General features: G+C 40.9%; 1 protein-coding gene across 1 annotated transcript in view; it reads right to left on the bottom strand.

Annotated features, from left to right (window-relative positions):
- KIFAP3 (kinesin associated protein 3) overlaps window positions 1-17161 on the bottom strand; it is a 130301-nt gene that overhangs the window by 66121 nt on the left and 47019 nt on the right. The window contains exons 11-16 of the mRNA XM_077824048.1: window positions 10707-10807; window positions 5620-5728; window positions 3380-3492; window positions 1835-2000; window positions 1461-1586; window positions 925-1023 (exon numbers count right to left, since the gene is read on the bottom strand). Of these exons, the coding sequence (XP_077680174.1) occupies window positions 925-1023; window positions 1461-1586; window positions 1835-2000; window positions 3380-3492; window positions 5620-5728; window positions 10707-10807 (714 nt within the window). The remainder of the gene's footprint in view (window positions 1-924; window positions 1024-1460; window positions 1587-1834; window positions 2001-3379; window positions 3493-5619; window positions 5729-10706; window positions 10808-17161) is intronic.

Raw genomic sequence — 17161 nt, 5'->3', positions numbered from 1 at the left:
TGGGGCCATCAGCACAGAAAAAGAGGAGAGCCAGGAACTGAAATCAAAGAGGAGACATGATGCGAAGGAGACAGGAGAGTGATACATGACAACAGCACTGAGGATAGGAAGGTGAACGTTGGAGGACACATGCTTCTAAGGGGGGAAAATGGAGATGGGGGAGAAGGGGAAGAAGAGATTGGAAGCAGCAGGCATATGAAAGAACAAACATTTTTCTTCTCCATCTGAACCCTCTAGAGGTGAAATCATGGTAACTAAGGCTACGTCTTCACTACCCGCCGGATCGGTGGGTAGTGATCAATCTATCGGGGATTGATTTATCATGTCCTGTCTAGATGAGATAAATCAATCCCCGAATCGACGTCTGTGCTCCACCTCGGCAGGAGGAGTAAGCAGAGTCGACAGGGGAGCCGCCGTGGTCGACTCGCAGCCATGAGGACAGCCAGGTAAGTCGAACTAGAAACTTCGACTTCAGCTATGTGAATAGCATAGCTGAAGTTGAGTATCTTCGTTCGAACCCCGCCCCCAGTGTAGCCCAGGCCTAAGGCACCTGCCTTTACAGGTGGAAAGATACGAGAATTTTTCCCATTAAAATATTTCAAACATTTATTAAATAGTTTTCCTGTACAGTGTGTGACATATACATAATACAGTGGTGTGGCACAATAAACTTTATCAACACTCTTTTGGAATGGCCTATGTAAGGCATGCCAATAAAACCTTTATACTGCACAACACCATCTTATGGTACTTGTATACCTGTCTTATGTCTATAGTGTTCAGCCACTGTTTCAAGTTCAATTAATTCTAATTACTATGATTTTCTAAACCACCATTATTCTGTAAAGCTTGACACGTAACAAATTCTAATTATAGTAAGTTAAGTACTATAATTCTAATCGTCTGGCCTTTATAAGAGGATACGGGTCTCCTTGATGATGACGTCTCTGGTGGCTTGGTGGAAGACCATTTGGTAAAAGACATAGATGATTTGGCAGACAAACTCATCATCTTCCTGCTGAGCTGCAAAAAGAAAAAAGTATTTCCTCAAGTCCCCAAGACAGAGCACTTTGCTATTGTATATTAATGTCTCAAGAGTTGTATTGGGCTCTCAGGAGAGCCAAGGACACTGGGATGCATTTTTCTGGTGTCTTATATCTACCAGACTATCCCTGCCAGTGTGCACAGAACTTTTAGGGCCTGATCCAACTTCTATCAGAGTCAACAGAAAGATTCCCATTGACTTCAGCGAGAATTAGATTAGGACATCAGAAGTGCAGAAAAAGTGAGTTCACTAGACCATGCTCATTGCCATTTTGCTAGTAATGGAAAGACATTGTGCTTTCATTGGAGACTACCTACTGCTATCCTGCAGGCTAAAAAAATGAATGGTGCCACCTGAGTCCATTAGAAACTACAGATGAAAATCAGGCCTGAAAATCAGAAATTCAGTAATATACCATTTAGAAGTTCAATGAGTGCTGGAATAATTCCAGATTTGGCCAGCATAGCAGCACAGGAGTCATCCATAGATACAGTTCCAATCATGATCACCACTTCCAAGACAAGGTCATCTTCTGCAGAACCTGGCAAATAAAACAGCAGAGAGCTGGGTATTTAAGAAAACTCTTTGCTGAATCCTTGAACTTTCTTATTCTTACTTATACACAGTTCTTCTAATTTTACAACAAGCTAACATTATGCTAATTAATACACCCAAAAGATACTACAGTAGCAAAACACAATACTGCAATAAGAATAGAATATGATAGCAAAAGATACTACAATCGGAAAACAGAATATCATGGAAGACTAAACCACTGATAATACAGACCTGGTTTTAGTTTATCCTTGAGGTATGGAACCAGTTTGTACTCTTTCAGGACAAGCTCCCAGTCCAGGTCAGGTAAGGTCAGATTAGCCAGTGTTCCCAGGCATTCTATCACAAATTCTTCCTCTTCATCATTAGAGATCTGAGCTGCTAAGTCACCAACATAATCCTAAAAAAAATATATAGGCAGGTAATTAGTAAAAGTACCGCACACGAACATAGGATTTTGAAAGGTTCCTAACTGAGTCAAAGCAAAACTAATTTTCACCAGAACATTCAAAAGGCACATCTCCTAAGTGCGGACTATTTTCAAGCCAAATTTAATTCAACACCTTAGTTGCAGACCTGCTTTTTAAAAATGACAATTTCCCCATTTCTCATTCTCTGAATCTTTTTGTTCAAACTTTTCAAGAACATTTACTGTAGGTAGAGAAAAACACCCACACATGGAAAATTTCAGCCCCCAAAAGGTAAAAGTTTTAGAAAGCTACCAGACTGAAGAAAGGGGGTTAGAATAGAAAATGTTATGGAATCTTAACCATAGAAGTGGGTTCTGCTCCCAAAAAGCCTCCTGAAATGTATGTGAAGTTACCTTATGTGGTTTACATGTATGGATTTTACGAACTAGCAGTGCACGGCAGTTAAAAGATTTGATTTCATGCAGTAACAACTTTATTAAGAGATTTGCCAATTAGAATTTTAACTCCTTATTTAACCCAAATATTTTTTTATTCTAAAATACAAATTCTTTTCCATATTTCATTTCCGTGAGTGTGTGTAATTAATGCTCATGAGACTGCTGGTCAGGTAGCTCAGCCTTAGAGAATTAAGTCGCTCAAGAGTTATTAAAAGTAGCAAGAGGTTTAGAAAAAAGAAAAGGTGTACTTGTGTCACCTTAGAGACTAACAAATTTATTTGAGCATAAGCTTTCGTGAGTTACAGCTCACTTCATCGGATGCATGTAGCTCACGAAAGCTTATGCTCAAATAAATTTGTTAGTCTCTAAGGTGCCACAAGTACTCCTTTTCTTTTTGCAAATACAGACTAATACGGGTGCTACTCTGAAACCTGTCAAGAGGTTTAGAGTAGCACTTATTACTCCTGTTCTTTTTTTTTTTTTTAAGTAGCAAGAGATTCTTCACATTGCTCCTGAATCTTTAATTGAAGGAACCAGTTGTAACAGGCAAAGGATACTTCATTCTGTCCTAGATTTCTCTCTTGAGAACAAAGTTTAAGATTAGTGCTAACTGTGGCAACGGTTTCTGAGATGTGTATATTTCCATGTTTTTGTACCAGTGACCTAGACGTAAAAAGGTTTACATTGTAACCAACCACTAATTCCTTGAGGCATCCAGAACCCCTTTAAAATACCAATGAAACCAGCTTCATAAAAACATGGAAATGCCAAATACATGAAACTCAAGAATATAAAATCGTTTGTAAAGATAAAAGCCAACCCATCCTTCAAGATGCAGCAGCAGTCTAAAGCCAAAATCCTTTCCAATGCAAAGGGATAGAGGGTACTGAGAACGTATAGCAAGTGCTTACAATAAACAGGTTTTTCGTTGGCTCATCATGTTGTGAAATGTTCCTGATCATCTTCATCAACAATGGATCCTTGAACTTCAGAGCTCTCTTCATTAACAGCTTCAATCCGTTTCCTGAAAAGAAAATGATACATGGCAAATCTCCCAGATCATATTAAAGCTAGAATCAGGTCTTTTGCTTAAAAAAAAAGAAACAATTAGAATTTTTTTCTTATTAACGAGTATTAAAGGACAAAGGCAAATAAATCAGACAAAGCAGAAACTATTTTGTTCTTTCAGGCCATAATGAGAGGGACAAATTTCACCTGAATAAACTCCAAGACAAAATATAAGGCAAATATATAATAGCCAATATCTCAATTATTGAATATTAGGACTCATCACTATAAGAGAAAACTGAACTAAATAGTTCAGTTATCAACTATAACTCTAATAAAAGCAACCCACCTGCTAAGCCTCTACTCCCACCACCACTATGACTACCCCAATTCTATACAGCCATCCCAAACTCCTGCTCTTAATTTTCAAGTCAAGTTCTCAAACAATGCCTATCCATCTTAATATTGGTAACTTGAGGAAATATAAGTCTGGACAGGTTTCTTGCAAAGGAATTTCAAATAGAGGTACTCATATATAACAGCTACTTTGCCCAGGGGAGCTGGCAAAGGCTATAAACCAAAGCACTCTTTTAGTACATGTCTAGGGAGCAAACAAGCCCTCACCGCATTTTGGACACTACAGGAACAACAGTACATTCACCAGACTCAACTATTTGATATTGTGGCCAAATCATGGTCTTACTGATGTGACTCTTCAGGACAACCTTGCCTGTCTGATATTAACAGTTACTTTTTTATTTTTATACGAGTTTCTGTGACAGAGCACCAACAAAGGAAGCAGCCCTCATGCTAGTCAATATATAAATAGCCCTACTGAAAATATAGCAAAGGGTTAGGTCTGATACGCTGAGCAAATCAGCAACGAAAGATGATTATGCAGCAGCAGAAATCCTGTTTTCATAGAAAACATCCCCAGTCAGAAAGAGAAAATGTGATGCATACACAAAGTTGCATCTAAGTTGGTGAAAAATTGTAAGTTTTTCATAGCTATAACTCTGAAAGGAAATTCTGTAAAAATGGCATTATTGTACTGCTTTTATTGATTCCAGACCAAATAAGCTCAGTTTGCAAATAAAAAAAGGTTGTTCTCTAACTGTGAGCCCTGCCAACTCAGTCTGGGTTCTGAGTGTCAAACTGGGTTCTTTCCTTCTCATGTATCCTCATCAGTAAAAAACATCCTGCACACTAAATTATTCCCTCAGTGACACTTGTGCAAGTCCACTGTCTTCTGTGTAGTTTGCACATGTATAACTGATTGGAATTTAGTAAAAATAGAGTTGTTGATGCACAAAAAGGAATAGAATCCAGCTCACTCTGTTTTAGAGGTGTTGGCTTTCAAGTGATAATAGGACTAAAAAGCAATTAACATTGTTTTGTTCAACTACAAGTGACAGAGCTTGAGGCAGAAATCGCTGTGTAAATTCTATGGTCTGTTGTATGCAGGGACCGGAATAAATAATTGTTCCTTCTGACCTTAGAATCTATGAAGCAGTTGCCACTGAAGCTAGTGGCTAGGATTCTGAATACATACAGGGAGCAAAATGGTTGACTGAGAATGTGCCAGTTTTATGGTGTCATTTCAGAGAAGAACTGCACTTTAAAGTTGAGAATCAGCACAGGGAGTTCAGAAAAAGAGAGAGCAGCTTTGGAGCAACCGCATGAAAAGTAAGCCTGTTCATACTACGCAGCTTGTAAACACCAGCTTTGAGGGATGTAATCTTAAAATAGATCAAATTGTATCTTTCCATTAAAAAAATAAAAGAGGCCCTGTGTTACTTATTCATGTCTGGAAACAGAACCCCAGTTGCCTGTAGGAAGATTTGGGGGTGAATTCCAGAGTTACATTCAACCCACATAGTAAGGGTCAGGATAAGCATAAAGTTTTCAATATAATAGTCATCAGTGATTTCATGGAACTGTTCACCACAGAATTGGAGATACTATGGCTCAATAGGGGGATGAGTGACATTAGGAGTTGACCCAACTGTGCACATACATAAATGTTTATTACAAATGTGGTTTGAATGTTTTTCTGCTGTCATTAGTTGTATTACTATTACATTTGCCATCAGGGTGCTAGGCACTGACCCAAAGATATGCTGTGAAGCTTCCGCACACTTACCTTCACAGATAAGTTGCACATTTCTCTTGTTAGCAGCAAGATTAATGCAGAAGGAAATGAGCTCCAGGTCAATGCGTTCATCAGGGCACTCAAAGAGCATCTTCATTAACTACCAACACACACAAGTAATTAAACTTTCCAAAGCACGAGAAAAAAAAACAGAGCAATAGTCTCTAGCCAACTATGCTAATCTGAATACTTTTCATATTCAGCATCTCTACATTTGCTGCCAACTTGTCATAGTGATTAATTTGGAAGGACTAGGGTTTGATTATTTGTGGACAGCCAGAGTTACTAACAGTTAAGAATTGCAATCACTTGCCACCTTTTCTAAAATAAACTAGTTTGTTAAATAAAATCCAGTGATAGGGAGATAACGTATTGATTGTGAATGGTTAAATTCCTGTGAACAGTTTAAAATCTTGTGTACTAATGCATTCATCCCATGAAAAACGGGATACTTCCGTTTGCTTAATGGAATAAAGCACTATGAATGGCTGTTTTATTGTATAATAATTCTACTCCTGCTATTTTGAACTGGCTAAGTCTACTCCGCTGCCTATATCTAAACTCACTCTGATTTATCTGCTACATGTCCTTCCCACCATCTGTCTAAGCAAACCTACTACCGCTGCACTCATTGCTACTGCCATATACTGCAGTACTGAGCCAGTGTCTCCTTTACTACTGCCCCACTCCTTCAGTAGAGGAAAAAGGACACATGGGATAAAATACACATTTCCCACAGTCTGCTCTAACTGCTGTGGTGCATGTTAGTGACTCCGCTGATGAGGCTACAAAGAACCAACAGCTAGCTGCCATTCCATATAATTTGTTCCTATATATTCACTTGTCTATCACAGCTTACATATCAACCCTAATTTTGTCTATTGTAAGTCTGCCTTAATTTTTTACAAACAGCAAATCCAATATATAAATGACATCCAAACGTCAGTCTATTTCTCAGTCTTCACTTTTCACAGATTTGGTTCAGTTACTGACTCACAAGGTAGACCACCCCTACTGCAGCACCAACCCCAATTCTGCACACTCCCATGCAAGCACTGACGAAGCCAGTCTACTTAGCTTGCAAGACCTATCAGAATCACAATGCAAGGTAGCATGGGCACGAGGCTGAGTAAAACAAATGCACTTAAAAAGAGGACAGATACAGGGGTAGGGGCATGGAGAAAGAACTGCACTGTAACTGTCAAAGTAGTTGCACTCTTGCCCCCTAGTGGTAACACCTTGGAATGATTAAGTACAAGATGAGTGGGTATCTACCAAAAAATATATTCAGAGAAAGGACAATTAGGAGGCATCAGCACTGCAGGTAAATCCTCCACAGACAATCTGTTAATTGTCAAAACTGATTAATTGCAGTTAACTTACACGATTAACTCAAAAAATTAATCATGATTAATCCAGTTTTAATCGCTGTTAAACAATAGAATATTAAATGTTTTTGGATGTTTTTCTATATTGTATTATGTTTTCAAATATATTGATTTCAATTACAACACAGAATGAATATTCATTCTGTGTTGTAATTGAAATCAATATATTTGAAAAAGTAGAAAAACATCCAAAAATATTTAATACTCTCTCTCTAAAAATAAAGTATCTTTTAGGGCTTTCACAAGGTGATGTAAAAGCTATTGCCTATTACCTCCTTTTCTTAAGTAAAGGTTAATCAGATTTCCCTGATTTCAAGTACTTCTAAGAAGATCTTTAGTTTATTAAATCTATGGCCCTGATATAAACATGAATTAACCAGCAAAGTCATATAGAAAGTTCAGCAAGTAGGGGATGTGACCTTTCAGAAATTACCCTCCAGAACTCTCATTTTAAAATCCCTTCAAATTATTTATATATATTTTAAAACAAACATATTCTATGCTCACTGAATGCAAAAATCTATGGAAATTAAATGTTGAACGTAGTGGGGTCAGATTGTCATTACTGAGCTACTTCTCTGTAAAAAGAAATAAATATACTCCAATTTCAATTAAACCAGTTCAAATTTTAAAATAATAGTTTTGTATGAACTCCATGTTTCCCATTATGTCTTCATTTAATTTGATTGCGCCTCGTGCCACTTCAAAAGGGAGCATAATTGCTGCCAAATAGGAAATATTAAAATTAAATTTGTTCTGCTTTTACCATGTCCATTGTCATCTTTTACTGATTTAACAGGAAGGCAGTAAAAAGGCTGCAGCATGTGCAATGAAGAGGCAGTAGTGTTCAATCAGACAAGTCCCATATTGAGTATCAGATACCACAGACCCAGGACTGAAATCACTGTGTCTAGACTCTCTGGCACCTGACTTCACTTATTTACCAATGACCAGAGGCCAACCCCCACAGCTCTGTTCACATACACCTCTGTCCAACCCCCTCCTCAACCCCAATTCAAACATCTTTGAATGATTATGCCAGAACTGCATGCCTCAGGAATCTCTTCTGACCAGTTACTCCCTAACTCTGCTGTTTGAAGTGATGCTCTGGTTTCTGAACTTCAGCAGATAATGGCGGACAGGAGCAAAGGGCGCTGTCAAGAGAGGACGTTTACCAGCATTAAACTAAAAAGAAGCTTATAGATCAAAGAGGAGCGAAGCAGGACAACTGTGGTGGAAAACATGTGGGGAACTGAGGAGATCCTTGTACACCGCTCAGTGGTAAAATATTAAATATCACCATAACATCACTGCCTAACCATGCTCTTTGATTGGCCAGGCTATTACCAATATATGCTTTTATCAGCATCTGGACGGCATTTGCACCTATTTAAACAAAACACGCATTGCTAAGGTCTAACAAGAATGAACTGTTAATACTCACTTTTAAGTGGTAATAGAATAATGCCCATTAACTCCTGAAATCCACAAGGATGCTTACCTGGGAGAATGCAGCCCCTTTCAGACAATTTAAAATGTTCAAAGGAAAGACACAGGCAAGCAGACCTAATGGACCTGCAGACTGCAAATGTGACAGAAACAAGTCCCAACTCTTTGTGCAGATAGGATGCTCTGGCAGCTCTGCAGAGGTGACACTCACCATGCAATGGGGGCAGAATAGGGCTGTTGTGCCCTATTTTGGTCACATTCACTAGCCTCTCATATCCCGTGTCCCAGTGGGTCAGCAGAGGAGAACCTTCTATGAAGGAGAATTCAACTAACTCATCAGCTAGCTTGTGCTGTGATCTTCTAGAGCTTGACTGGGGTGAAAGGAAGCGCATTTTTTTAGTGAATGGGGGACTACATGGGAAGGAGAAGTGTATTCCGCCACCCGAGATGTGCACCAATAGCCCACCAGTACACACCCTGATGTGGCCTACTGCTAAGAGAGTATGGTTGGCTCCTTCATTTTATATTAAAACAATCTGAGGGAGGGGGAGGGTGACCAGATGTCCCAATTTTATAGGGACAATCCCAATATTAGGCGCCTGTATAAGAGAAAGCCCCAATTACCCCACAGTCCCATCCCGATTTTTCACACTTTCTATCTAGTCACCCGGGGGGGCGGGGGGGAGGGGCAGCATTTTGAGGGGCAAAGAGGGGAGGGGGGTCACTATAACATGTTCATTTCTCCCCTCCTGTCCCAACCTCTCCCCCTTATAATTAGCTCTTCCCACCAGCTGCAGGTGTACAGATGTTCATCACAAAGGACCAACTGGCAAATCACAGCGTGGCTTTGGATGAACAGGGTCTTCAGCCATAGTCTAGTATAGGATTTAATGAGCACGGTAACTGTTCATCATGGTCACAGATAGCCTTAAAGTTTTTCTAGGCTTTATGAGCCAGATATAAAGAACAATGAAATTAATGGGAGTCTATTTACTTCCATGGGTTTTGGAACAAGGGTTACAGGCACAACTTTGAGCAGCCAATACCTATCAGAACAAGCATGTCAGTTAAACATTATTGAAATTTCCATGGTTCTTTATATTTGGCACTAGGGGCTTTTAAACCATGCCCATATTTTCCAAAATCACATCATAACTGAGCCCCATAGTGCAAAACAAAGCCTCTGGTTTTGGTGGGAGACAATTCAAAAGTAGTGGGTTCTCTGTATCATTTGGGCTTCTTAGCATACAACTTCATCCTGTGGCAAACAATCTGCAGGATGTTTACAAGAGTATTGTGCAACATACACTTGCTATTCCCATCAGATCCTCCTTCTTCCCCCCGACTTGGAAGAACATTACAACTTTTGCCATGAAATACTGACAAAAAATGTTCTGAAAACTTTCCATTGCAACTTCCCATCGCGGATATGCTTGATGTTAAAAAGATGTTTGGCAGGAAAGAGAACAGAGTGGTGCAATTCTAAAAAAAGCAACCAGAAAGCTTTTTACACTTATGAGATGGAGACTCTATCCTCAACTCTAACCTTAAATCAGAACCCTGAGAAACTGAATCATACAGTTGTTTAAAAGATCCAGGTCTTTTTCTCTTTAATGAAATTTTGTTTGTTTATTCCCTACAGATAGTGAGAGGCACCAAACAATCCTTAATCCAGAAGGTAAGTAAAAGGTATTTCTTTCCCAACTACACAGTTTTCATGTGTCCTTTATTTAGTGGGACTGTAGTCAGAGCAGAGATAGTCCATGCAGTGATGTAACATTTGCTTGGCTGGTTTCCAGCTCATATTCCGTAACGTTGCAGACAATGATGTTCTGATACTCAAAATGAGACTGGAAAGGAGTATCTTCTGAAACTACAAAAAGCAAAGCTCTCCAGGACATATACAGTAATTATATAGGGAACCAATTGTCATTTCCCTTTAACATGGCTAATCTTCTATTGGTATTTTCTGGTTGCCTATACCCTTGTCAGTAACCTGATGTGCCTTATTTGCCAGCAGCACTGACAGACAAAGTTGGTCACCTATTCCTTCTGAGGAGGGCTGCTTAACGGTAGTCTGAATGGTTAAGCTGCCGTATTAATAGAGGCTCATAGTTATTTGACTGGGAAGAAACATTGTTGTTCCCATTATCACCTGAAGGTGTCACTGTGACCTCTGCTACCAGGAAGGCGACAAATGGTATGTTTGTGGTGGAATGCGTCTAGAAGGAAAACACATACCTGTGGTATACAGTCTGTGTACGCAAACATCGATTTAAAGCGGTCGTCCATGCTTATGTGATACAGAACACACATTGCTACCTGTCTGTAGCTTTCATTTGCTAGGGAGAATAAAAAACACAACATGAATTTATGTGTTAACTAAAATCCTCAACACTGTAGTTACTGTACATTCCTATTTCTCCACTAGAGTCTAATTCTTTAATTAAGATTACCATGATAACACTTTTTAAATTCTCTGTTGCTTTAACAAGATTCTTTTTTATTAATGTGTGTGTGACACATTAGTATTAGTGAAAGATGCTGGACTGACAGCCGCTCAGGACCAGAGTCTTCTATTTATCCATAGATCACACACAGCATAGGCAGTGGCAGTACCAGCTTCTTGCACAATGTAATTTGGGAATGTATGTTCATCCCTACTATGCAGGGATCCACCTTCTACGATTGAAAGGGGAGTTCACTCTCAGTGGCCAACCCAAACCTTCTCTCTGCCGAGAATGTCGGCAAAGGAACAAATTAAGGCCAACTAGGCTGTTGATGAGGATGCCAAGTTGAGACAACTAACTTTTTCCAAATACATAATACTATCAGAGAGTTTTCTATCAGCATTGGAAATAAAAGAATGTAACAGATGAACAATTGCAGTAAAACTGGTAATATAAAGGTAAGATATTCTGGTGTTCCAGTGTCATTTAAGCATTTGCAAGGGGCAGGAAGGCAACTGAACATACGTTAGATAAACAACACAAAAGCTGCATAGAACACATTATAAAGAAAAGAAAATTGAGTGTTTTTGGATTGACAGGTGTGACATTTTGGAGATCACCCAGACCAATGAGGGGTTCTGTCACTGCCCGCCTTGTAGATTTCACTGCCCTAATACTGTCCTACTATGGCTCAGAGCTCTGACACCAGTAGCCAACCTACAAGCATAAATGTTTCACCCTGGCTTGCACACGCCTAGTTACTCCTTGCAGGATCACCTCAAGATCCCCTTCAGCTCCCGAGTCTGCCCAAGTTCTTAACTAACAGACACTTGGATTGTTCCCATCTGATTCATCACCCCTGAAGGGGTGAAACCAGCTCCCAATCACCAGTTCACTTTGAGGGACACACTCCAGATGGTTTGCACACTAGGGATAGCCTTCATTTCAAATCCCTTCCCTTTTAACAAGGTTTGCAGAGTTTTCTTCCTTTCTTCCAGACTACGTTAATTCATGGTTACACAGCGCAGGAAAAATTCCCTCCTTTCTTAGGGGTTCAAGACGGGGTTTCTTTTCAGTTTCAACGACTTTCCATGTAGCAGTCCATGATTGTTCTTCCCTGGGTTGTAGGATGCTTGGTGCTTGGAATTAGTTTCATGTAAACAACTACCCTGGGAGGTGCCCCTCCCTGCCAGATTGCTTCCCCACACTGCTGTGAGATAATGCTGTTGGTGCACTCGTGTTGCAATTACAATGTTCTACACACATATACATGCATATATTCATAACCACAACCTCTATCCAGATCTCCTAGTGACCATGAAGTTCAGAACACTACAAGCTTTCCTAAAAGACTTTACTTGGCATATCTTTATACACAAACAACATTGTATATAACCCGCTGCTTATTGCTTATTCTTTGGGGTTCAGACCCCCCCTTTCTTCCCTTGGACTCTCTGGACCCTGATTGTCACAAGTGTAATATTGGGATAGGTGGGATTAGTGCATTTATCTGAACATGCCTATGGATTTAATCAGGATATATAGCAGCCACCATTATGAAGTCAGCATTTGCCTGCAATTACCACACAAGGTTATTTGAAATGCCACAATTCCCCCTATATTTAGAACAGGAAATAGAAGTGGTACCTATGCGATAGCTTGGCAACGTGTTGATGTTCTAAGACAACCATCATAGTTAAACTCCTCCCACTAAGTGTCATTATGAGGGACGTAGGTCTCCTCTATCAGATCAGAATGATTAATTTTTAAAAATAACATGAAACCCTGTCAGTGGTTGCTTTAACAAACTCGCCATTTGCAAAGAGACATTGTGTTCTTTCCTCTGCTAAGCATAAGGGGAAATTGATCCCTCAGATATCATTGGGAGATAATTTAGCAACAGCTGTCTTACCTTGCAACCTCTGGCCCACTTTAGAAATAGTACTTTTCTATAGTAACTGTGGAAAGAATCATGCCCAACTGATTAATGGTAAGATAACACAATGAATATCCTGCAGTTGCGAAGATTTTTAAGCAAACATGGCAATTTCTTTTCATTTTTTATTTTTCCTCTAGTAGAGGCAATACATATCTCACCAGCCCATTTCCATGGAGTGAAATTGTAAAGCCAACTACAGTATGAAAGGTGCAGGGCCAAACTGCTATAGATACAGCTAGAGGCTTTAAAAAGAGTGAGTCACGCCCTCAAGTCTTAGGGGGTCGGAATAAGGAGTTGTTTCCACTGCTCTCAGAACTTCCTTCCCCATGTCAGCTTAGGAGTCGGATGCCTGACTTGTGTCTTGCTGGCCAACACAGGAACCTCCAAGAGAAGCAGAGGTGGATGATCCGCTAAACAATAGTAACAAAATAATGAACTAGACTAAAATTGGGCCAGATTCTCAGCTGATGGAAACTGGCATCACTCCACAGAAGTCACTCAGTGGGAACTATACTGGTTACACCAGCCAAGAATCTGGCACAATTATGTTTAACAAACACGACAAAGCTTTTCATTCTTGTAAACAACCTTTACCCCTAGTAATCAAAATTATTAGCTGGAACAAACAGCCAGTTAAATCTTTCCTTTGAATTTCAAGTGCTATTAAGATAGCTGTAGCTTATTTCTAGACCAGTGATTTTCAACTGGGGGTCCGCAGACTATGTCTAAGGGGTTCACGAAAGGTTGTCGGTTCCACAGAACAGTGGTTTTCAACTTGTGGTCCACAGACCAGAGGGTCCGCAGACTATGTCTAAGAATTCCAAAGGGGTCCGCATCTCCATCTGAAATTTTTTAGGCGTCCACAAATGAAAATAGGTTGAAAAAAATCACTTTTCTAGACCAGTGGTTCCAAACTTGTTCCGCCGCTTGTGCAGGGAAAGCCCCTGGCGGGCCGGCCGGTTTGTTTATCTGCTGCGTCCGCAGGTTTGGCCGATCGCGGCTCCCACTGGCCGCAGTTCGCTGCTCCAGGCCAATGGGAGCTGCTGGAAGCGGTGCGGGCTGAGGGACATACTGACCGCCACTTCCAGCAGCTCCCATTGGCCTGGAGCAGCGAACTGCGGCCAGTGGGAGCCGCGATCGGCCAAACCTGTGGACGCAGCAGGTGAACAAACCGGCCCACCCGCCCGGGGCTTTCCCTGCACAAGCGGCGGAACAAGTTTGGGAACCACTTTTCTAGACAGTAGAATATAGAGGTCTTGTATTCTTTTGGAAACACTAGCGCCGCTTATGCCCAGGTCACTGGACAACTCACTCCCCCCGTTTCCACAGCTATTCACTCCCTTTCCAGACTCCTATTACAGAGACAGTAGAATGTGAAGGCAAAGGGTTTCTTGTGACTCTCAACACAGCCGGATTTACACAAACAAGCATCTGTGGCGCAGAGTTTCATACCATGCCTATAGAGCACCTCAAGCAACATGTTGAATGATATTTCCAACATGTCCAAAAATTCAAAATGGATCCACCTATTCAACTTAAGTAGAAAGCGTCTAAGGTGCTACAGTAATGCCTACTGCACCTGACACAGAAAAGTTCTGAAGACGCACGGAGGTGGCAGCACTACACAAATGCAAGCAGCATGAAATTAACAATGGTTGAAGACAAAGGAGAATTAAAGAGGAACCAATGCAACAAAACAAAGTTTACGGAATCCAGAATTCCAGGCTTATTAAGTATCTAGACATTGGGGGAGGGGGGAAGAAATCAAAAACTAACCACTACCATCTTACATTTTATGGCTACTTTAACCTCTGCACTCACCAGTATTAGGAATTATCTTGGGGTTGGGATGGAAGGTTTCTGGGAGCAGGACTTACTGTCTCTTTAATACTTTAATCCTTTGTATTTTCTTAATGCAAAAACCCTCATACATCATTATTGTTGCATGGTTAAACCTTCACTCTGTCCCTCTTGTGCACATCCATTTCAATACAATCTTTGATAATTACATACAATTTCTCAAATACTGGAATATAATGGGGTATGATTTTTTTCTACATCCTCATGTACAGTATGTAACCATGTCATTAAAGACTATTACAATACACATGCACAAAGGGCTGGAACTACATGGTGCAACCATAGTGCAACCGTAATGCTGTGTGACCATAATTTTTTGTATTTAATTTACTAGGTTCTCTTTTAAATTTCTTTTATTTGCCTATATTTGTAAAGAAGGGACAGAAAAAAATGAAGGAAAGAATTTCAGTCTCCACAGCTTCAAAGCTCTGCTGGTTTGCCGAAAGTTTCCCAGAGGTCCATCACAAACACTGAGTGCAGCCCAGTAGGAAGAAACAGAACCATTGACCACCTTACCACTGACCGCTATTGGTTCCCAGGCAAAATAGCAGCAGGTTAAGAATCAAAGGGTTGAATGCTGCAGGAAAGAGGCTGAGGAAGAATGTTTTGACTGGAAGAGGTCATCCATCAACACAGCTGGCACAGTTTCAGTACCACACTCTGATCCAATGCTTTATTAGGTGTGCTCTGTGATGCTGGCAAACCAGTTCAGGTTAGGATCAACAGGCCAAGTAACCTGGGTATGAACCTTAAAGGCTTGAGAAGAGGCACTGCAACTGTAATCAGGACAATTCACTTGTGTGTGGGTATCAAAGAGATGTTAAAAGGGATTAATAGATTAGGCTAATTCATTTGTGTTGAAAAGAAATCAAGGAAGATGCTGTGTTTATGTTTATGTCTATCTATATCTTGTAACTAATTACCTTTACATTAAATATGTAACTATATTCAATTGTTATTAGATCAAAGGCCTGTATTTAGTGATTGGTCATATATTCACAAGATGTGTATATACTGCATGAATCAAAATGAATATTCCCTATATTTTCTTCAACTTATCTATCCCTGTTATAATGAATAACCGGGAACTGCCTTGTATAAATCAGAGTAGCTGGATTACCTTTCTATCATAGAATATCAGGGTTGGAAGAGACTTCAGGAGATCATCTAGTCCAACCCCCTGCTCAAAGCAGGACCCATCCCTAACTAAATCATCCCAGCCAGGGCTTTGTCAAGCCTGACCTTAAAAACCTCAAAGGAAGGAGATTCCACCATCTCCCTAGGTAACCCATTCCAGTGCTTTACCACCCTCCTAGTGAAAAAGTTTTTCCTAATATTCAACCTAAACCTCCCCCACTGCAACTTGAGACCATTACTCCTTGTTCTGTCATCTGCTACCACTGAGAACAGTCTAGAGCCATCCTCTTTGGAACCCCCTTTCAGGTAGTTGAAAGCACCTATCAAATCCCCTCTCACTCTTCTCTTCTGCAGACTAAATAAGCCCAGTTCCTCAGCCTCTCCTCATAAGCCATGTGCTCCAGCACCCTAATCATTTTTGTTGCCATCCGCTGGACTGTTTCCAATTTTTCCACATCCCTTCTTGTAGTGTGGGACCCAAAATTGGACACAGTACTCCAGAGGAGGGAGGGATAGCTCAGTGGTTTGAGCATTGGCCTGCTAAACCCAGGGTTGTGAGTTCAATCCTTGAGGGGGTATTTAGGGAACTAAGGCAAAAATTGGGGATTGGTCCTGCTTTGAGCAGTGGGTTGGACTAGATGATCTCCTGAAGTCCCTTCCAACTCTGATATTCTCTGAATCTATGAAAGATGAGGCCTCACCAATGCCGACTAGTGTGGAATGATCACGTCCCTTGATCTGTTGGCAATGCTCCTACTTATGCAACTTAAAATGCCGTTAGCCTTCTTGGCAACAAGGGCACACTGTTGACTCATATCCAGCTTCTCGTCCACTGCAATCCCTAGGTCCTTTTCTGCAGAACTGCATATGCATAGTGTCACGGAGTCCCTGGGTGATGCTCTGGAACTGCTCCCCACAAAGCTAGTCAGGACTCTGGGGCAGTTTCCTCTCAGTGAGCAGCCTGTCTTCAGGACACAAAGCTCACACAGCTTCCACCTTCCTGGGTCTGACCTCGGAGCATTCAGCATCCTCTGCCCCTCCGTGTGCTTCCCCACAGCGAGTCTGCCCAGGCGGGGCTCCTGGGGAAGCCAGCGGGTCCTGCACCCCAACTTCGCAGTCAGATGTGACTCTCAACCAGCCAGTAAAACAGAAGATTTATTAGACAACAGGAACATGGTCTAAAACAGAGCTTGTAAGTGCAGAGAACAGGACCCCTCCACTGGGTCCATTTTGGGGGGCAGTGAGCCAGACAACCACGTCTGCCCTTCACTCCATGTCCCAGCCAGCACCAAACTGAAACTCCCTCCAGC

This window comes from Eretmochelys imbricata, chromosome 8 (assembly GCF_965152235.1).
Source record: "Eretmochelys imbricata isolate rEreImb1 chromosome 8, rEreImb1.hap1, whole genome shotgun sequence".
NCBI classification, from domain to species: domain Eukaryota; kingdom Metazoa; phylum Chordata; order Testudines; family Cheloniidae; genus Eretmochelys; species Eretmochelys imbricata.
Note: the sequence above shows the minus strand (reverse complement) of the source record. Positions and strands in the feature narration are given on the sequence as shown.